This window comes from Mauremys mutica, chromosome 2, assembly GCF_020497125.1.
Source record: "Mauremys mutica isolate MM-2020 ecotype Southern chromosome 2, ASM2049712v1, whole genome shotgun sequence".
Lineage (NCBI taxonomy): Eukaryota > Metazoa > Chordata > Testudines > Geoemydidae > Mauremys > Mauremys mutica.
In genome coordinates, this window is record NC_059073.1 from 254822634 (window position 1) to 254845134 (window position 22501).

The following is a 22501-nucleotide window of genomic DNA, read 5'->3' on the forward strand; positions in this document are numbered from 1 at the left end:
ATGAAGAAATATGTCCTTCTGTTTCTTTTTTAAACCTGTTGCCTATTAATTTTATTTGGTGACCCCCAGTTCTTGTGTTATGAGAAGGAGTAAATAACACTTCCTTATTTACTTTATCCACACCTTCTCTCTAGCCTTGACAAATGCAATCTTGCCCCGCTCATATCCAGTCAGAATACTATTGCAAATATCATTTTCCTAGGGCATTACTTTAATCGTATCCCTCTTTGAATTCCTCTACTTGCTCCCCATTTCTACATCAAACAAGCTGCTCATATTCACTTCCAAGGCCATTCAGACAATTCCCACCCTATTAATCATCTCTCATTCACTATTTTGGTGTTGACACTCATCTCCTATTGACCTGTAATGCCAGCCTCCACTGCCCACTTGTTCAATTTTGTAACACACCTTCATTGCTTTCTCCCATGCTGACCCATAGGCTTGGAAGGCACTCCCCATAAATGTCTACAACGCTACTGACTTGATTACCCACCTTCAAAACCCTCCTTTGCCATGATGCCTACAAAAAACTTTACATTGGTTAGGCTGCTCATGTGCCTATCATGACCAATATTATGTCACTGTTTACTTGTACTCCCTCATCTGTCTATATCCATCTGTTATCTCTTGTCAGATTAGAAGTCCCTTGAAGCAGTGGCTGTCTTTTTGTTCTGTATTTGTACAGTACCTAGTACAATGGGGTCCTGGTCTATGACTACATCCCGTAGGCACTACAATAATACAAATAAATAATATTTGAAAAGGTTAAAAAAACCCAATCTTAAGAACTTTAAGTATGAAGAAAATGAATCATTGCAGCAATAATGAATATCCAGAATGCTCTGATTAAGTTTAATAGAACTGTATTTTGGGGTGGAGGACACAGCATGAAAACATTCAGGCTGGAACCTTTCAAACAACTCCTTCCTAATTTTATACAGGGCTTGAAAAAGACGCTTCACTTGGTCTAACAGAAACTTTTGTCAAGGCGAGTGGGCTGAGGAGCTGCTGGCTTCTTTCCTGGCGAATGATAGACTCAGGATTGGAGAGGCTATTTTTAGGTCCCTTAAACCTTGTTTCATATCACAGTGTGTCCAATCTTCTCCCCTACTTTCATAACATGTGATGTCAGCTTAATTGGGCAATAATTAGCACAGGATTACCATCTCCTTTAAGTTTAAAAACAGGCAACAAAGAGCTTTTATGCCATTCATTTGGCATTTTCCCCTTTTTTAAGAATATCACTGAACAAACTTGTAAGACACTTGATGCCTTCCCTTCCTGATGATTTCACTGCATCCACTTGTACTTCAACCGGACATGGTGCTGTCTCCTTTTTTCATATTCCTAAATGCCTCTGCAACCGCTTTGTCCTGGAAGTAATCTATTGCACTTCAGTTTGGCTCACATATTCTTAACTCCCCACCATAGGCTCTCATTCATCAATCTTTCAAAATAATCATTCCAAATTTTGATTGACCCTTTGTTTGCAATATACTATATTCATTTCTAATATAAGCAAACTTGATCAAATCTCTAGTCATTTTCTCTCTTGCCTTGAGTCCATAGATGGTCTTCTCTCTTCTGTAATCCTAGTTAGTCATATATGCATCACGGTCCATACTTCTTGCTGTCACATTTCTTTTGGCTGACTTTTTTTGCCCCCATGTATGCCATCTTATCACTCAAGTCACTGGCCTGCCATTTTTTGAAGGTTACTTTTTTCTCTAATGGATTCTTTAACATGAGTATTCCACCCCCAAGTCTCCCTTCTTATCTCTTTCGGCAGTGGATTCACTTGTTTCCAGCAAAGGTGTCTTAAGTTTGAACCAACTGTCCTTCATGCGTCAGCTGCGACCAAATCTCCTGATGTGCATCTGCAGGTGTTGAATAGGGGAACTCCCTGTAGATATGCAGGACAGCTTGGAATATTCTATAAGTAGTTGTAGACCAACTGGCAACAACATCTCTCAGCAGGGCACTGTGGGGTAAGCAGGTGGTGCAGCTACCAGCTAAATGCTGGTCAGATGAGGATGTCAAGGCAAATAAAGACTGCCTTAAAATAAGTCTTGCCAGTCCTGGTGGGGATCGTAAGCCTTAGTAGGGAGCTCCCCTAGTAGAAGAAAAGCTATTTCAAACCAAATGTGTTAGACTTAGACAGTCACCTGTAAATCTCATCGAGTTCAAATATATTAGATAGATGACTACCTAATATAACCAATCCTAAAGCAACTGTTTGAAACCCATGCATGAATGAAGGGTTTTTTGTTTGTTTTGTTTTTTTAAATTGCAGTATTAAAGAGGTATAACTAGTTCTTTTGGTACATGATTGTATGCCTTCTCCAAGTTCACAAGGACAATATCCTGTTGCTATCTCTTTTCTCTGAACTACTCCATGAGGATTAATAGTGCAAATATGGCATCAGCTATGCTTCATCTTGGCATGAATCCATACAGACCCTTCCAAATTTCAACCATTCACACAGATGCTTTTCATCAATCTTCTCTCATACTTTCACAGCATGTGACATCAACTTAATTATGGAATTAGTTATGATGACAAGTTATGGGAGATTGTAGGTAGTGTCATGGCACACCCCCTTTTAAGATTATTTAAAGATCTTTTCTATTTACACATTCTAAACGTATTAGTTTTACATTAAAACTTGATGCATGCTGTGGATAAAGCCATTTTATCCTCCCCCCACACCCTAATCTCAAAAAGTTACATTATAAGTGTGACGTTGCACTCCATATGCTTTATGAAAATATACTTGGAATGTGAATATAATGTAATGAATATGCTTTATGCAAAAGGTTTCTTTAAGGTATCACTAAAAAGCTTATAATCTACTGAATGTGTTCATCCTGTTTGTATCTAAAAACTAGAAATATGAAGTTAACTCTGAGGTCCTATTGTAATTATGCAAAGTGTGGGCCATTAATGGTGGTTTAGAATCTTGACCAGGACAACTGGCTGTAAATGGCTCTGTTTACTTGTAAGCCTTCCTGCGTTCCTGTGAGTCAGGCTGGAAAGAATGGAGGCTTGGGGTCTCACAGGACATGTGACCTGGTATTGGAATCCATCTTAAACCTGGTGCTTTTCCATTTAGAAGGAGGGGTGGGGACCCAGAGAGACAAAAGATTCCCACCTTGTGCCAAAGCCATAAAAGGGGGCGGAACAGAACAAAGGGGGCTGCAGTCATGAGAAATCCCCTAGTTACCACCTGAGCTGGAACTAACAAGAACTGTACCAGGGGAAAGGATTGGGCCCAGACAAGGAAGGCATCTAATCTGTGAAAGAAGCTTATTGGAACATCTCTGAGGGTGAGATTTACCTGTATTCAGTTTCTTAAATGTATTAGGCTTAGATTTACATGTTTTGTTTTATTTTGCTTGGTAACTTACTATGTTGTCTGTTATTACTTAAAGCCACTTAAATCCTACTTTTTATACTTAATAAAATCACCTTTGTTTATTAATTAACCCAGAGTAAGTGATTAATACCTGGGGGAGCAAACAGCTGTGCATATCTCTCTATCAGTGTTAAAGAGGGCAGACAATTTATGAGTTTACTCTGTATAAGCTTTAAACAGAGTAAAACGGGTTTATTTGGGGTTTGGATCCCATTGGGAGCTGGGTGTCAGGGTGCTGGAGATAGGTGACTTGCTGAGCAGTTTTTGGTTAAAGTCTGCAGCTTTGGGGGCGTGGTGCAGACCTGGGTCAGTGTTGCAGCAGACATAGCATGGTAATTTCAGCATATCAGGTGACAGTCCCAAGGAGGTCTCTGTGACGGAACCCATCACAATATGATCTTGTACTTGTTTAACTTTTTACAATTCCATGGGCTATGGAAGGAGTCGTCAAAATAAGTCTCAAAATATCTCCAGCAAATTCCCATAGATATGACTTGATTACTTGTTTAATGGTCTTCATTTGGTAACAAAACTGAAATAATGTAAATATTCATAATTTGCGTTGGGCAGTGCACATGCCTGTCTTCTCGTTTCAATATGCATGACCATGGAGGAACACAAGGAATCAGTCTTTCCATTCATTAATTGGCATCTGAAATATATTGTATACTTGTACAGTAAATGGCTACAAGTTTAAGCCAAATGCTAAACTGGAATAAAGCCAGCTATTTGTTACACATGACATTTTTAAAGTATGGAATTTTGATGTTCTATGCAAGTCATTCAAGAAGACATTATATAATTTGCTTTACATGAAGCTTTAACTCTACACTACGGTTTTCATTGTTTAAAATAGCAAGATCAGAAAAGCACCATTAGCTACCACAAAGAATTGTCAAGAAAATAAACTTGTACTTTTTTTTAGAAGTGCAAAAAAACCCTAAACTTCATAGTAACTTTGGAATTCAGATGGAATATTGTGCTATGATAGCAGGTAAAAACAAATTAAAATATCTTCATACGTATATGACCCGCATTCCCTACGGCAGGGATAGTCAACAGGCAGAATATAGGCCAAATCTGGACCACCAGATACTTTTCAACGGACCCCGAAATCCTTTTATTTACTTATTATTGTTTATTATTATTATTATTGTCTGGAGGCTGGCCATACCTTTGACCAAGAAATTTGGACCTTGACAAAAAAAAATTGACTACCCTTCCCCTAAGTTTTTGCAATGGAAATAAATGGAAAATATGAACTTCAGTCAGTAAAGTTTAAAAATGTGGCAAACATCTAACAAAAATGTATTTCAAGTGCCCAAATTGAAATTCCATCATTTCTGCCAAAATATGAAAAACAAACCTCCAGCCTTGTGAACTGCATTTGATACATTCCACACATTGAAACTTCCATACAAGGAAATCTCATCAACAGTTTATCATAACAATTGTTCAACACTTTTAAAGTACTCCATGTCTCAAGAGGCAAGGAAATCATGTTTCACCCTGTGGCTCTGGTGATACACATTTTTACAACTTTCAAAAGTTCTCTTCAATAATACCAGTTATTTTAAGATCTCCTGTTTATTCTTGGAGGCAAAATATATTCTTAGTAAGTTCTAATGAAAACATTCCAGAAGTTTGTCCTGCTAATCCAAAACAGCTCATAAGAATGGCTATAATGACTAAGCTGCAATGACATGCCTTTGAGTTTTTTACAACACTCTTCATTGAAGGACCTATTACCCTTTTAATTCAAACCCACTTGGATATGAAATATTTAGAAATTCTATACATACTACAGTAAGTATATGACTTACAGTAATATTTTATTACTATTAAAATATCTTGAAAAATATTTTCTACATTGTTTGCCTAATTTCAAATTAAAATATCAATATATGTAAGAAGTGCCTAAGTTTGATAAAGATTACATTCATGTTTTTTAATAACTATTCCAAGCTAATCTATAGATTTACATCATTCCTAAAGTATTACAAAGGCCATCTTTTTGTAGTTCACACCAACTTTCATCTCACTACACTCAATAAATTGATAGTTGTTACTTCTAAAATACAATACAGCAAGTCTTCCCACTCAAAGGACACAGATGCTAAGACACAGATGCTAAGATTGTTTTTAAAAACAATGGATTCCAAAAAGTTAGGTTCTAAGCAGTCTAATTTTCAAGAGTGCTAAATACCCAGCAAATCACGATGATGTCAAGACAATATCTCAAAGCACACTCAGTACAAGCTTACACACAAATTCTGTCACTTCAGCACAATACTGACCAGTGACACCATGCTACTCCAGTTCGGGGCAACACCATAGAATAGAATACCAAGAGTGATAAAAGCATGCAGTGCTTTTGTGATATGGACAGACAAACTAGACAGACTAAAAGTGATCATCAAGTGTAACCGAAGAATGATTGATTAAATGCACTAGACCTTTCACTCACTGCATCACAAAAACACAAGATCTAGATTTTCTAAGTTTTTGTTTAGTGTCCTTTTATATATCAAAGTATGAATACAAAGTAAATGACATGAAATATTGGTATGATATACAAAGTACATTTTAGCAGAAACAGTTTTTTAACACCAAACAGAAGTACTTGGTTGATCTGCGAGCCCACAAAGCGTGCAGAGAAGTCTAAACTTAAAGATCGTATTAAAAACTGGCAGTTGAAACTACTGCAAGTTAAAGGTAGAAGGTGGCTTTGAGGGAGGAGTTCCCATCATGCTTGCATTTTCCTTAAAGGACTTTAGCCAGGCAGACGTAGTTTACAACCATTCAATAAAGGAGTGATTTGTTTTTCAGTATAGTATAGAAGGAAACAGAGTACGTTTTTTCTAGGCTCTTCTCATTTCAAGAATTTCTTTCCTTCTCCCAAATCCTTAAGGTCTTTCAGTGACCTGCTATAGACCTGTATTAAAATGATTGGCTGGGAAGTAAGACAATACCCAGTGAAGCCTATCAAGCCACTACCAAATGTGCTGGATGGATTGCTGTTAATCCCTGCTAGTGCTTCACTGTCTTCCGAGTGAAGTATGAAGGTCAAATTGATCCCCTTACCTGGTAGGGAGTTACTCAACCATTAAAAGACTGGGTCAGCCAGAAAAGCTTACATGTAATCAGTTCAGTTAACACCAATTGCCAATACACAGAAAGTTAAGGCCAATTCCTATCTACTAGCTGTAGTTCACTGTTGTACCTATAAGAATTAATGTTATTTTTATGTGGTTGATTTGAATTACATATAGAAATGTGTTCAACAGTAACAAATCAGTAGCATTCAAACCTGCACCTTATTTGATGAAGAGAAGCATGTAGTTCAAACATACTTTATACGTTTCTCACTTTCAAAAACAAGCTTATAGCCAATATTACTGTTTATTTAGCTAATGCTCTGACCCCATTTCTATTTAACCTTATAGTGAAGTCAATGTTGAATCAATGTCAGCATAATTGACTCCATAGCAACAGACCAGTGTGTAAGAACAGAACTGTGATTTCACAGCAGGATAAGACAGGAGAAGCTGGACTATGAGAGGAAAAATGTTTATTAAAACTCAAAACTTTAGTAGCAAAAAATGCAACACAAACAGGAGGATTTTTGGTTAAATAATCCTGCTTTCAATTCTGCTTTGGTATGAAATTCTCTCATTAAAAATAAAGAAAGTAATCTCCATGTAGTGCTATGGCAGCTTCCTAGAGGTTTATTTTTCCAATAGCATATTGGTGGTTTGTTTGCAACTCACTATAAATGCCAACAGGAGCTACAGAAACCCCTTATATTAGTAAAAAAAAAGGTGATACTAGCTTGTGAAAGTGTGTACACAGTAAATCTGTTTTATTTCTGGTAATGAGATCTTGAAACTCAAATGCAACACTCAATTCTATAAGATGGTGTTTTACCTTGTTGGCAGAATACTTTACAGTACTTTTTAAAATCTTGAGTAGTTAGTTGCTAATGATTAAATATGCTTAATTATATGATTTTTATGTAAAAGCCTGCCTTTTTAAATCTTTAGCGTAAGGCCATCTGGAAGTGATTGATTGTCTCTAAGTCTTAAATCTTTTTGATAAAACAATTTAAATAGAGAGGTTTCTTACTGACTGGGGAACTTTTTAGACTAACCATGTGATTTCAAATTTGCTTTGGTAAAATTCAAATAAAGACTAATTCACACATTTAAACTAAAACCAGATAGAATTAATTTCCTGTAATCATAAAACTGCTGAAATAAAAACCTCTTCAATGCCAAAGAGTTGTAGCTCGGTCATCAGTATGTTTAAAAGCTACCTACACTACACCTTTTTATAAAATAGCAACAGTAGCTGCTCTTAAATAACTACTGAAAATACTAGCCATCCGTTCACTGGCTAGATAGATAAGCAATTCATTACCCACGATCTTTCTGCTCTGCTATACCTTTTATTGCAGATATTCTGCTGTTTATGTTCATCAATACACATTAAAAAACAAAGCAGCTTTTATACACCAGCAGAGTAGCCAGTATGTTGCAATACTACCGTCACACAAAAAAGTAGGCAGAAAAAATAGGGATTCTAGACATTTTAAAAACAGGTAAGTTGAAAAAAAAAGTTTTCTATTCTTCAGAAATATCTGGTAATTTTACTCAATAGCTCCACCTTGGGCCAGGTCACAGCTAATCCCAGTTTCAAATATATCTTCATGTCCAATAAAGTTGAATTATCACATTTGACTTATCTTAATACTGAATTCAAAGTTGCTCCATATTGTTGCCCATGAATGTGAGTTTTGCTTAAAGGCAGAAGTTGAGTAACTTGATCAAGGTCTGACACAAGGGTCTGCTACTGAAAAATCTCTAAAGGGGAACACTGACAGCAGGGAGCCTGCATTTTACTCACTACTTTCTACTTGGTTAACAATCTGCAAAAGTAAATCAGTTGTAAAGCAACACAATCTCTTGTTCTGCAATACACAACTGCACTTTTCCGGATATGCCACAGGACAGGCCTGTGATACTGGTTTCAAAATGTTGCTAATATCACTGGAAAACATACCATGTAGGAGCAGAGGCACTATTAAAGAGATGATGCATTTTCCAGAAAGTTGCACTCTGGAGGGGAAATGACAGAAGAGAGATTCAGAAATGTAATCTAGAGATTAGTCTTTGGAAAAAAAGCTGTACCATACTGTGAAATATTTGCTTATTTTTGGGGTTCTTATTTGAAAAAGAAAAGGAAGGGGAGACCATCTGCCACAAAGGAAATACAGTAGAACCTCAGAATTACAAACACCAGAGTTACGAACTGACCAGTCAACACACCTCATTTGGATCTGGAAGTACACAATCAGGCAGCAGCAGAGACCCTCCCCCCCCAAAAGGTAAATATAGTACAGTACTGCGTTAAATATAAACTACTACTAAAAACAAAGGGAAAGCAGCATTTTTCTTCGTAGAAAAGTTTCAAAGCTGTATTAAGTCAATGTTCAGTTGTAAACTTTTGAAAGAATAACCATAACATTTTGTTCAAAGTTATGAACATTTCAGAGATACAAACAACCTCCAATGCCTGAGGTGTTTGTAACTTTGAGGTTCTACTGTAAAGCACAGTACACACAGGAGAACCAATTTATAAGCAAAACATAAGAAATAAGAAAACACAAGAACCTACCAGGGAAACTCAAGAATGTTAAGAGTAACTGAGTGCATTCATGTAATTCATTTAATTTGTGTGGGATCCCCTTTTACGTGCAGTTCTACTCAGAAGCGGCTAAGGTGGCATCCTGGGGTTCCACATCTGTTCAGACTTCCACAAATCTGCTTCAATAGGGCAAAATATGCTAATATCCATGCCCTATAGTCATATCAAGATGTAAGTGTTCATGCTTTGTACAAACTGAGTAGAAACATACAAAGGGTTGGCTTTAGTACTTCCTCCCTGCAAAGTCAAATGCTTCCTAGCCAATTCATTAGTTTTCATCTTTCTTACCCTCACTGAGCATCAACATAAGTTACATTTGTAATGATAAAATAATCTGTTCTGTAACCAGTAAGTGAAAGAATGCAAACACCAAACAAGTAAACCAATCCAGTATCACTGTATTTGATATATTAGCATTGTTGCTTATAGAAAGAACTTTCTGAAAAGCTATGCTTCAACAGTGCCTCTTTATAACTTAACACTAAAGACCCCACTAAAGGGGTCAGTCCTGTCTCTGGTACTATTCAATATTTTCATTAATGACCTGGATAATGGAGTGCAGAGTATGCTTATAAAATCTGCAGATGGCTCCAAGTAGAGGGGAGTTACAAGTACTTTGGAAGACAGGATTAGGATTCAACATGACTTTGACAAACTGGAGAATTGGTCTGAATTCAACAAGATGAAGTTCAATAAGGACAAGTGCAAAATACTTGATTTAGGAAGGAAAAAATCAAATCCATTACTACAAAATGGGGAATAACTTTGCTAAGTGGTAGTACTGGTGAAAAAAAATCTGAGGGTTATAGTGGATCACAAACTGAATGAGAGTCAACAATGGGATGCAGTTGCGAAAAAGGCTAATATCCTTCTGGGGTATATTAACAGGAGTGTCGTATAAAAGATACGGGATGCAGCTGTCCCACTTGGCAGTGGTGAGGCCTCAGATGGAATTTGAGCACCACATTTTAGGAAAGATATGGACACATTGGAGCAGGTCCACAGGAGAACAAAAATGATAAGGGGTTTAAAAAACCAGATTTCTGAGAAAAGGTTAAAAAAATGGACATGTTTAAGTCTTGAGAAAAGACAATGCGGGGAGGGGGAGGGGGGAAGGTAGGGACCTAATAACAGTTTTCAGATATGTGAACGGCTGTTATAAAAGAGTACAGAGATCAATTGTTCTCCATGTCCACTGACGGTAGGACATAATGAGCTTAATCTGAAGCAAGGGAGATTTAGGTTAGACACTAGGAAAAACTTTATAACTGTAAGAGTTGTTAAGGTCTGGAATAGGCTTCCAAGGGAACCCCCCACATTTGGAGATTTGTAAAAATATGTTGAACAAACACCTGTCGGGGTGGTCTAGGTTTACCTAGTCCTGCCACAGTGCAGGGTCCTGGACTTGATGACTTCTTGAGGTCTCTTCCAGGTCTACATTTCTATAATTCTGTGATTCTAAGTCAGGTATTCAAACTCCTCAAGCAGGAAAAAGTTGCTTAAGCACAAATGTAGAGCCTGGTTAGAGCTACTGCTTATTTTAAAACTTATGTACAGCTTGCCCTCAAAGACAAGGTATCAGGCAACTGTGAACAAGTATTTTAAAAACAGCTATGTGATAAAGAATTCATCTTCACATTACAGCAAACGTTTTAGATGTTCAATTCTGTAATTGCCTACAGCACACCAGATGCTTAACTCTGTCGGGGTGCATTATGAAACTCCCTGTTCTGTTGAGGTACTTCCCTTCTCTCTCCACCCCCACTTCCTGTTTACTTTTGAATTCTTTTCTTTGAAAGAAAGAAAAGTATGCTAATACTGCATTACATGTAAAACTTCCTTGTTAGTTCAGTTTTCCAACCTTAATGCTGTATTAGTGCACTTTTTAACATTAGTGCTCTGGGCACAGTTGTTTTCTTGGTTGTATAGGCCCTTGAAATTATAAATTTTCTAAATATGCCAGCCATTGCTTTTGCGGTCCTGGCCCATGAAGTGTATTCAGCTCATCCATGTCTTACACTCATGATCTTAACTACACAAAGTATTCAGAATATCTGTTTTCTAAATTAGCCAGTACATATGCTTGCAGAGTTTAAGGACTATCTCCACTAACAATTTTTTCTGTATTGGTAGAATGCATGGTATCAAAATGTCATTGATAAAACTTTTAAACTGAACAGTTTGCTGACTTCATGTATAACATGCAAAATAAATCCATATTTACCATTTAAAGTTTTTAAAAATCTATTTTAATTCAGGAATATAATCTTAGATAAGCAGGCACACAAAAAGGTGTTTGATTAAATGTGACTTCTAATGTTACTTGGAGGGAAGAAATAAAGACATCTGCCATGTAAGGCATCAATATCAATCTGGTCTCAGTAACAGATATCACTATATACACTGCCAATTTATCCAGGGAGGGTTAAGAGCGTCCTGCACCACTAAAGACTGTTTTCTTTAAAATTTAAAAAAAAAAAGTTTAGGCTTTCAATGTGTACCCTCATGTGCCCTCACCTGAAAGTGAAACTGCTTAATCAGAAGAGGTCAAAGGTGTTATTCTATACACAAGAACGTCCCTATCACTATGAAAGGGGACAATGAAGGGTATGTAAAACTCGTTTCCCACCACTTCAAAAGAGTCTGAAATGGATTTCCAAGGGTATTAGTCACTGCACTTGTAAAGGATGAAATTGGATGCTGTATATGGGTTTTTGCTAATGTTTCTGTGGATTTAACAGCTGTCACATGCATTACGGTTTTCATGATCAAACAACAGCCAAAAACAAATTGATTTCTGTAAGGTTCTTGCCATGCATACAATTGCACTAGTGTCCATAGTGTTTCTGCATTTTCACTGGATACATGTTTAGGAGTTTATAACTAGAAGAGAATTTGGGACAGAGCTTGGCATAAAGCTTCAGTCCAAGACTATCTTGGTTACGATTTAAAAAAAAAAGATTTGCCACTCAACAGTATACTGCCACGTTGGGGGTCAAAGTTAGTTTTCTGAGCTTATTCCTTTGCTTCTAGTCCAGCAATGTTTGAGTAATGCAGACATAGCAGGCTTAGCCTCAGAAAGGGCAGTCAGGAACAAGGAATGTCACCTCACACTACCTCCTCCAGCTAACCAAGGAGAAACACTGACCTGCTCAGGAAAAAGTCTACTGCCTTCCTTTGCCAGAAAGGAAGATCAAGAAGAGAAAGGACAAAATGAGGCAATAGGCTAGATATAAAATATATCAGAACTGTGCACAGACATTTGAAAAAGTTCACAGGCACAGTAAGTGGTCAAAAGGGCATGTTTACACTGCAAAAAGAGACCTGTGGCATGGCCACAGCTGGCCTGGTTCAGCTTACTTGGGCTTGCAGGGCTTGGGCTGGGGGGCTAAAAATTTCAGTGTAGATATTCAGGCTCAGGCTGGAGCCTGGACTCAGACACTGCAAGGGGGGAAGGTTACTGAGCCTGGGTTCCAGCCCAAGCCAAATGTTTACACTGCAATTTTTAGCCCTGCAGTCTGAAGTCCATAGGCCCAAGTCAGCTGATGTGGGTTCTGAAACTTGGTGTCAAGTTTTTTATTGCCGTGTAGACAGACCCTAAAGATTAATGCTCTATATTCTGAAAACCAATAAATTCTCACTTCAAATCACTACTCATGGACATTCAGTAATTATATTCTAAAGGCTTTTATTTTTGGAACTATACACTACATTTATGACTTCCAGCTAAGTGAGGGAAGACACTTTTGATGGATGTGTCCCATTTCATTTTGTAATCAAAAAAAGAAAAAATCTAGGACAATCTTCTACCAATAGTCAGCACTTCCCAACTGAGAATCATTAGCCAACACTCATTTTCTAAATGAAAAGGCAATACAGGGAGTTTGTGCCATCAGTTCTCAAACTAATCCAGGCAGAGTTAGCTGGTCACACAGTGTTGCTTCTCTTCATTTCCAACTGTTAAATCACTTTAAGAGACTGGTAAAAAACCTCCTAATAGCACTATCATGTAAACAGCTGCTGTGGCCATACGGATCACAAAATAAGAGGGGAGGCGGTATATGCGATTGGGAATGGAAGGGGTGTTCCCCACACTAGGACAGTTTGCATTTTACTTTATAGTAAATATGGGAAACAGAAAGAAGTGACATTGTAGTCTGTCACACCCTAGGCATCTCAGTCTCTCCTGTTAGCAGCAGCAAATATTAAAAACAGTATTTTGGAGTATAGTGAGTTATACTTCTAAGATCTCTTGAAAAGTACATATCACGAAGGAATGTTTGAATAAGTCTTACTCTTCTAAAATGTATTTTTGCTATACCAATATAGAACCAATCACTATACATATACATATAGCAGCATAAGTACTGGAATGGTGAACCGTGGCCAGTGGGAGCTGCGATCAGCCAAACCTGCGGACGTTGCAGGTAAGCAAACCATTCCGGCCCACCAGCGGATTTCCCTGATGGGCCACGTGCCAAAGGTTGCCAATCCCTGGTCTAGATGAAGTTTACAGACTCATGATAGTTCAAAAGCTTGTTGAAAGACCATGCATGATAAATAGAGAAAAGGTTAGCTATGAGTGCTGCGATAGTCTCTTCATTGAAACAGCCTAACACAGCTTCTCTTTTCTCCCTTTTATCTTTTCACAAGTACGAGGACATTCATTTAGACCTGCCTCTTTGAAAGATGGACTGTTCTATTGCTCAAATTTAGTAGGTAAAGAAGTGATTGTTACATTGTCTTCTTAAACCAACTCTTCCTTGCCTTCCACTCACTTAAAACCAGATTAATATTTACAAGAACTAAGGCCCTATCTATGCTTGGTATACAGTGATCTGCAATCAGTGTTGCTGCATTTGTGCACTGAAATTAGACAAACAACTGGTGCAAGTCATGGCTTTTGTACCTTTGCTTGGACGGGTTGCAGAGATGCTAGCTGCTGCCACAGATGGAGACTAATCTTAAGTATAGAAAAAATGTACTGAAGATTAACTGGATTACAGTGACATCATGTTGGCCCAATCTATAGATTGTGTATGAATTATATTGATTATCTCATCAATCGTCATCTTCCTCATCATCATCACCAGCGATTGTCATCGTAGCTTCTCCCAAAGCACGCAGACTGGTATACAGCTTTTATAATGTGTTATATTAACACCACTAAGTCTAATGAATATTATGTAGGTGTTTCATCCCCTTTTCCTTACCTATATTTCCTCACCCTATGAATGTTGGGGTGCCCTTCTCCCATAGGTTACTAATCTGTTTACTTAAAGTTTATTGTCTTATATGTCAATTAGTTACTATGTTATTCTTGTGGCTGGACATCTGCTGATGTTCCTAACTTAGAATATCCCAAGCTGGTATAAACTAGCATTTTGTGTTTACCTGTGAGCAGTTTAATCATTACAGCATTCTATCTTATGATCTACTGGTTACTCCTGGTTAACTGTCTTGGCTACACTTGCCAGTTACAGTGCAATAAAGCCTCCCAGAGTGCTGTACCTCACTCCCCGTCCACACTGGCAAGGCACATACAGTGCTGTGTCTCTGCAGCTACAGCGCTGCTGGTACTCCACCACCCTGAGAGGAGCAACAGCTGTTGCGTATTGGCTGAGATGCTGCTGCTTCAGTGTAAACGGGGAGTAACGTTATGACGCACTGATTGACCTCCGGAAACTCCACATAATCCTTTTAACTGAAGTTTTGTTGTGAACTCCAGACGCGGAAGTGCTGTTTCAAAGCTCCATTTCGGGGGCTGCTTATCAAAAAAACAAACACAGCTACTGTTTGCTTTGAATGAGTGAGAGGCAGGCAGGGGGGCTCCATTTGGAGTACTAATGTTTGCTTGAAGAGAGAGATTGTGGGGGGGGGGTCCATTTCCGTGAGGAGCTGCTTATCTGGTCTATGAGAAAAAAAGAAACAGCTGCTGTTTGCTTTCAGTGAGTGAGAAGGAGTGGGAGAGGGAGGGGGGGGTCTGAACTTACAAGACAGTGTGCTGACACACTCTCAGCACTCCAAAACCCACTCTCTCCCCCCACGCTCCCTGTCACACTCCACACACACACACCCCATTTGAAAAGCACGTTGCAGCCACTTGAATGCTGGGATAGCTGCCCATAATGCACTGCTCCCAATGCAGCTGCAAATGTGGCCACGATAGTGCACTGGCAGCTGTCAGTGTGGACAGACTGCAGTGCTTTCCCTACTCAGCTGTACGAAGGCAGGTTTAACTCACAGCGCTGTACATCTGCAAGTGTAGCCATACCCTAAGGCTTTGGCCTTATGCCTTGATTAGCTTGAAACATTTAACCTCATTTTGTTACTACTTTAATTTATATGTATGCCTTGCCTAGCAAATACCTGTACCTAGAGGCTACAAAGAAACTGAAGCAGGCAACAGTTGAGCTTTTAAAGGATTTTGTAGTCTCCCATGAGATCTTGGCTATCATTTTAGACTTGCACCTCTGAAGGATAGTCATCAAAGCAGCTTTCAAAGACCGAGTTTCCATTTTGTCTTTAAAAAAAATCATTTTATCCCTATGCACAAGAAAGCTTTTAGGAGTGGAGAAAGCCTTTAATGGAGCTAAGGAGTACCACCAAAAAAGTATTAAAAATAGAATGGTAAATGAATCCTCAAAGTCATTAAAAAAAAATCAGATTTTTCTTTAAAATACCATGCCCTTAGTCATGCTCAGAGAAAAACTGAAACGGTGGCTAGAGTAGCAAGACTGAGTTTTGTGAAATATTCAGAAAGACCCACAAGTCCATAGCACTTAAACCGAAAGTACCACACTGACAATCAAGACTCAGACATACCATTGGGGAAAGGAGCCTCGCAGAAGAGTGGCTTTGCTTTTCCACTTCACGGGGCACAAATTACAGAAACAAAGAACAATTGGTTTACATTTATGTGCTGAGTTTCTATAAATATCAATTTTAAGCTAGAACTATCATTTAACCCATCAAGTTTCAGTCAATTGGGATGTTTATTCTTCCAACTTTGAAAAGCAAAATATCTACCCGTCATGTGATGAGTCTGGCCCAATGTCTTCTATTGTACCAAACATGGCTGGAACCAACATTGGTTTGACACCTAAAAAAGGATACAGAATGATACAATGATGTTCACAGCCTTCTCTTCTATGTGGTAGGCTAATATACTGTACACAGTGACTTACAAAGTAAGAAATGTATATTTAGCAGTGCATTTGATGTGTTCAGTACTTGCAAGCCATTCTGTGTACTCAAAAAAAATATGAGAAAGCCGAAATATGTTTATAACTCAACATCTGAGATGTCAGGTATATAGAGGTATTGTATGCTGTTCATCCACTAGAAGTGGACCATGCCAAATACTTCAAATTACAGTGGACTCATTCATAAATCACCTTACCTCATTCTCTGCAAAAAAACCCTCAGTTGTCCTATTAAAAAGTTACATTAAAATTAATTACTAAGACAACTGAATACTTCTGATGTCTTTTGCACAGAATGAGATTCGACTTATGAATGAGTCCAATGTAGTAAGTCCAAATATTAAAATAAATATTCAATACTGCTTTGCTTAGAAATGTGCAGAAACTTCCATTAAAAATTTGGCATCAACGATTTTTATTCAAATAGTGCATTTTATATGGTGGCTAAATTTTTTATGACAAAGTGATTTTACATATTTCTTATTACTACAACCTTTTGAAGTTAAAAATTACACCAAACCATAAAATAACAGAATGTGCCAATTAAACTTTTAGTTATAGTCAGAGAAGACCATAAATTACATTGTGGAGTTACAATATTTATTCTCAATGTACTTCAATATCAAATTTGCCTGTTTTACAAGTCAGAAGATGTATCTTTAACTAGCTACACTGCTAACTGATCTGAAATTAAACTATGCTCTCCTTCATGTACCACCAATAAAAACTTGAATTAAAAATTACTATTTTGTTGCTCTGGAAAATGAAGAATATATGTAATGATGATAGTTAAGTAGAGAATATGATTTGAAGACAGAGCACCCACACTGAATTAAAAAAAAAGAAGATTTTTGTAGTCACTTTTCTAGCCAGATTTTAAATAGACTAAAATGTTTAAATAGATGGTTACATTTCAGCACACACTTAATTGCATTTTCCCTATAACTCTTGGAAAATTTCTGAAGTGCCTCTTCATTATATTTACTTGAATGTTTGGCTTGTCATGGGAAATTATCTTGTTTCATCTATAATGGGTGTTTTGTTTGTTTGTTTATTTTGGAAAGGGCCTCCTACAATACAAACTGGAGCAAGAGTTTTCATTCTAAAAATTCTAATTAACTTTGTTTCTGTGAAGATCAAATAGGAACAGCTTGGGGAGAAAAAAAATCTGGTATATTTTGACTCTTGATTTACAAGCCTTTCATCTAGGCTTGGAAAGGCTGTGGGAAGATACAGTAAAAGTGATATTCCATCTCTATTCTAGCTCAGTGTGACTGTACTAAAATGTACAGCTTTGAAGAAGGAATCCAAGATAAGAACCAAAAATCTTAATCTTTAAAGGCATCTTGAACTTGCACACATGAATGACAAGTGATTTCATCAAAGCAATACTCTTCCATCCCCCAAAGTCAATGAATGCAATTCATTTCATTTGTAATTAACCACTTCAAGTCATCAAATCAACACAGTCTACCGAGGACTTTTGTGCCAGCCAGAGTGACCACAGTTGATGGTGTCGTAGCAGGTTAGTGAAGTTCCCAAATCTGACTCAATCCGTCAAATCAACAAATCTCTGGGGCAGCCCCGCAGGTGGCACCAGGTAGGGAAAGTGCATGCACCTCTTCATGCATCAATGGAGAGTTTGAGTGCAGTGTGTTGGGGTGTTTTGTGTCCATCCAGGCTACAAGGCTGAAAAGTATGCCACACCACTTTTGATCATAATGAGTGATAGAAGGATGGTCAGATCTCTGAGATTATGAGATTTTGCACAAAATCAAGCCATTTTATGCTCTGGATTTGGTGCTGACAGCACACATGGAATGTTTCTAGCTGCCAAGTCTGCCTGTAAGAGAGTGTCCAGGTTTCTGATGTCTATTAGCAATATGGGAAGTACATAGGTTTGATAGGTCTTGAACTTGGTCTCAATGCAAAGACATGAACTTTGTGCAGGAGGCGGTGAGACCTATTCGCAGGGCTGCCTAGCGCGGGTTGGGGCCCCGGTGAAAAAAAGTTTTCGGGTCCCCAGCAAGGGCGGACCAGCTAAACAGGGCCGACGAAGCTGGGGAAGCTGGGCCCCCTTCCGGAGCACCGAGCCCCAGTAATTTGTACCGGCTCCCGCACCCTATCTCGTCGACCCTGCCTATTCGTCAAAGAACGTCCAGTTTTCTGAGACTGTCTGAACTCTGCTTGCAGAGTAGGTAGATGAATGTGTCAATACTCCATGGTTCTGGACGTTGGCCTTCTGCCATGAGATGTTCAACCTGATAGTGTGGGCAGACTCTGAGACCCTGGTGGGCAGGGCTGAAATTCTATAACCTCTCCATAAGCAGGTTAGCATCGTCGACAACCTGGATTCGGACACGTTGAGCAGCAAATCCTAATATCTAGCTGATAGTTTGACAAAATAATGCCAGGGCAAGAATGCATACCTGCAGCACACCCGAGGTTGTGCAGAAACACAGAGAAAGCCATGCACCAATGCAAACTCTTGTCAGTACAGGTGTGAAGATTGTGCATATCTGAAATGCCAAGTCCGCTCTGCATGAGACAAAGTGCTAACATGCAGACTAATTCAAATGCTACTTTGAAGCGTGTGGTTAAATTTTCAATGCAGCTCAGCCAGAAGCCAAAGGGTACGGACAGCTTCCACTGTGGACTGCTCAACAATGAAATCTGATCGCTGTGGATGATGTTTGTTAAGGAGTGGCTACATCCTACCATGCAGAACATGAGCAAAAATCTTTCCAGGAACTGATAACAATGAGATCAGCCTGCAGCTGCTACATTTGGTGCAAGATTTTTCATTTGTACATGGACACTGTAATGCCATCTTTCCATTCTGCTGGCATTTTGCCTCATGCTCAGTTTTAAAAACAGTTGATGCAGGCACATGTGCACTGATTCAAGGCATCTTTGAGCAGCTTGAATGGAATATCAGGTCCAGTAGCATGTCTATTCCATAACTTTTGGATAGCCTACTTTAGGTGATGGAGTACAGTGTTTGTCCCAAGTCTGCAGCTACACTGTTTGCTAGATCACATAGCTCTGGACAGTTGTGAGCAGGTGTGTGGGTCAGCACACTTTCATAATGTGTTTTCTCTCTGTCCAGGACCTTGTCCATCAATGAGCAGGGAAAGCCATTTAGTTTTGGGATGGGTATGTCAGAAGGCTGTTTATGGCTGCCAGCCAGATGCAATGGCTCTGAAAGCAGGAGGCAGATTGTTGTACTTTAGGCTGGCCTCTGCTTCATCAGCCATGTAGTTGATGTAGATCTCATGGTCACATGTGGCCATGGCCCAGAAAATGCCTTTCAGCCTTTTACTTTCCTAGACACCTTCTTGCTTGCATGCTCCCGTCTTCTTTGCTAATATATCAGAGGCCTCTTCAGAAAGCCAAGGTTTCTTGCACAAGTGTCTGACATTGATTTTTCCAGCTATGGCATGTAATACAGCATTAGGTAAACCAAGTCCAGGTGATCTCCACATCATCTGATAGGGTACTGAGGTTACATATGTGATCCTCAACGGCCTTGTGTATTTCGCTGCTTCAACAGGATCCTCAAATAGATGCTGGATGTTGTACTTACTGTTGGTGGACATCTGGCTTGTGAGGAGTTGGAAAATGCAGTGAGCTCCACAACTAGTTTGAGTCTGCTGGTGCTTCTAGATCTAGGGAGATTTCCCTATGGAGTGGTTTCTGATGAGGATGTGATTAAGTTCCTTCATGGCACATCCACTGTTTGAAAACCAAGGACAGTGATGGTTAAGGTGCCTAAACCAGAAACCCATGACAGACAAGCCCTCCTGGGCACACAATGTCAAAAGCTGGATGGTGTTGTCATTTGGGGAACCTGTACTGAAGGGTGCTGGCACAGTTTCACACCCATTTAATTTACAGCCAGTCATGGCATTGAAGTCTCCAAGCACTAGCAGAGTTGACTGGCTTTGCTGCTAGCTGGTGGTAGAATGCATCCTTTTCCGCAGGTAATGCTCCTTCTGATGGTGGGAAGGCCATAATGACTGATAGGTGTCCACGACAATGTTGGCGCCAAGTACAGAGTAAGTGTGAAGAGATGGGGTTCCATGTGCTTAAAGTGGTCAGACAATCTCTAACAAAACACCACACCCTGAATTAAGTGTGGACCACTGGAGTGGAGAAAGGTTGATCCTTTCACAGTAACTTGATCACTTTGCGACAGATAGTCCTGTGATGTCAGCTATTTTGATCTTGAAATGGGTGAGTTCTTTGACAAGTGCTGTGTTGTTAACACTGAATGGCACTGGATACATGTGCCATGTGACGATATGTAACACACCTCTAAGGTCTGGTTTGGACTTGCACTTAAAGTTCCAACTTCCTGGAACAGCTAAAATCCATCTTCAAAAGATGGATAGGAAATCTTTTTGTAAAAAGAAATAATTAACTTATTCTCGTAAGGGCATATATACAGTTACATTTTCATGGTCGACATCAGCTGTTCTCAACCAGGGCTCTGTGGCGCCCCACAGGGCTGAAACCCCGAGCTCCGGTGGAGCTGAAGCCAGGAGTGGAGCTGTGGGGATGAAGCCCCGGCATCCCGTGGAGCCCTGAGGCACACCTCCCTGCTGGGCCCTGGAGTTTCTATAGCATGTTACAGGGGGCCTCAAAGAAAAAGGTTGGTCTACATCACCCAACCATGAACAATAACCTTAGATGTTTATACTTACAGTGCGCACATTATGATAAGGTTAGTTAGCAACCTTAGAAAACTTACAAATATTCACATCAGCTTTGTTTTTGATTTCTGAAACCAGTTAGAAATGTTTTCACCATGTTGACTTGATTCTCTTTAAGTGCAAATTCTACAAAGATTTGTAAGTAAAATATGCAGTACCTTTTCAGATTAATAACCTCTGTGCTGAAGTTTGTAAATCTTGATTAAGAATGCTTCAGAATGCTGGAGACAGTATTTCCTCTTCATATACCTAGACAGTGATCCCTCATGAAGCCCTGACTACTTCTGATCCGAACAGGGGACTTGTAAAGTTTGCAAGAGGCAGCAAGTGCCTCAGCAGCCTGATCCAATTCAAACTTGTTAGCCGAAGTTCTGAATACTACCAACAGCTAAAACTCCTCGTGATCTTTCTACAAAACTCCCACGATTCTCTGCCAGTGCTCAACATACCTGTCATTCATGCCTCTGATTTCGGGCATCAGCCAATTTTTACCTCTTCTCTCACATCCACTCAGCATCTTACTCTTGACACTTTCACAAGATCTTTTCTTTCTGTCCCTCTCATCCAGACCCTACATCCTCCTCTCCAGACTCCTAAACATCCACATATCACCCACTTCAGCCCATACAAAATGAAGTTGTGCTAGTCGTTTTTGCCTATGGCTCTGTTCCCATCTTCCCGGTCTATAAATCCTTCCAATGACTCCTTTTTCTACTGCTTCAGGTACAAGATTTTTCTTAATTTCAAGGCACTTCATGAATGTGCACAGGGACTTGGATCCTACTCTACTCTTCTGCTTGTGGTTTCAAGAGTTAAAAAAAACCTTAAGAGCTACTAAAGTTTCCCCAATCTCATACCAAGGAGTCAAGACCCCAGTACTGCAAACCCCCAGAGTTCAAAAGTCATCAGTCAGATCTCCCAAAAATCTTTGTTGTTGTTGTTTGGTTTTGGGTCTATCTTGATTTAACTACCCCTGTCAACTCTCAGTGCGCATGCAGCAGTAAGTGGTGCCAACACTCCCAAATTCATAGAATAATGTGATTTTGGTCCCCCTCACAGACACTCTCACTGGCTGCCTGATGGAGTAAAGCTTACAGCTTCTCCCCAAACTCCAAAATAGTTATGTCCCATTCTGTGCTCAGATCTGCCTGTCTTAAAGCTCATCAATTAATCATGCACCCTCCACCCTCACATCAAGTCTGCCCTAAGCCACATAGTGAAACTCTGCTCCTCCTGCAGCTCCAGGAGACCTTCACCTTCACCCCCCTTAGGCCTGCGGAGCAGCTACAGCAGGGTCCTCTTCTACCTCTCTCAGGGGTATGACAACAGGAGTGAATCCTTTTCCTTCATTACCGCTGGACCCTCCTCCCCCTCAAATCTAGGTGGTCTTCACCACCTTTTCCCTACCAAGTGTTACAGGGATGAAGGAATGGGAGGGGAAGGAGCCAAGAGGAGC

The 22501-nt window shown here is 39.3% G+C and overlaps 1 protein-coding gene and 1 long non-coding RNA gene across 3 annotated transcripts in view; one reads left to right on the plus strand and one right to left on the minus strand.

Annotated features, from left to right (window-relative positions):
- MINDY3 (MINDY lysine 48 deubiquitinase 3) overlaps window positions 1–22501 on the minus strand; it is a 75501-nt gene that overhangs the window by 14437 nt on the left and 38563 nt on the right. Inside the window, exon 11 of one of the 2 annotated variants that reach the window (XM_045006033.1) lies at window positions 17606–17622. In XM_045006033.1, the coding sequence (XP_044861968.1) occupies window positions 17606–17622 (17 nt within the window). Of the gene's footprint in view, window positions 1–16154; window positions 16228–17605; window positions 17623–22501 lie in introns of both variants that reach the window. The other variant, XM_045006032.1, reaches the window with a different exon arrangement.
- The window catches only part of LOC123364167, a 36909-nt gene that overhangs the window by 2070 nt on the left and 12338 nt on the right, over window positions 1–22501 (plus strand). The window lies entirely within an intron of this gene.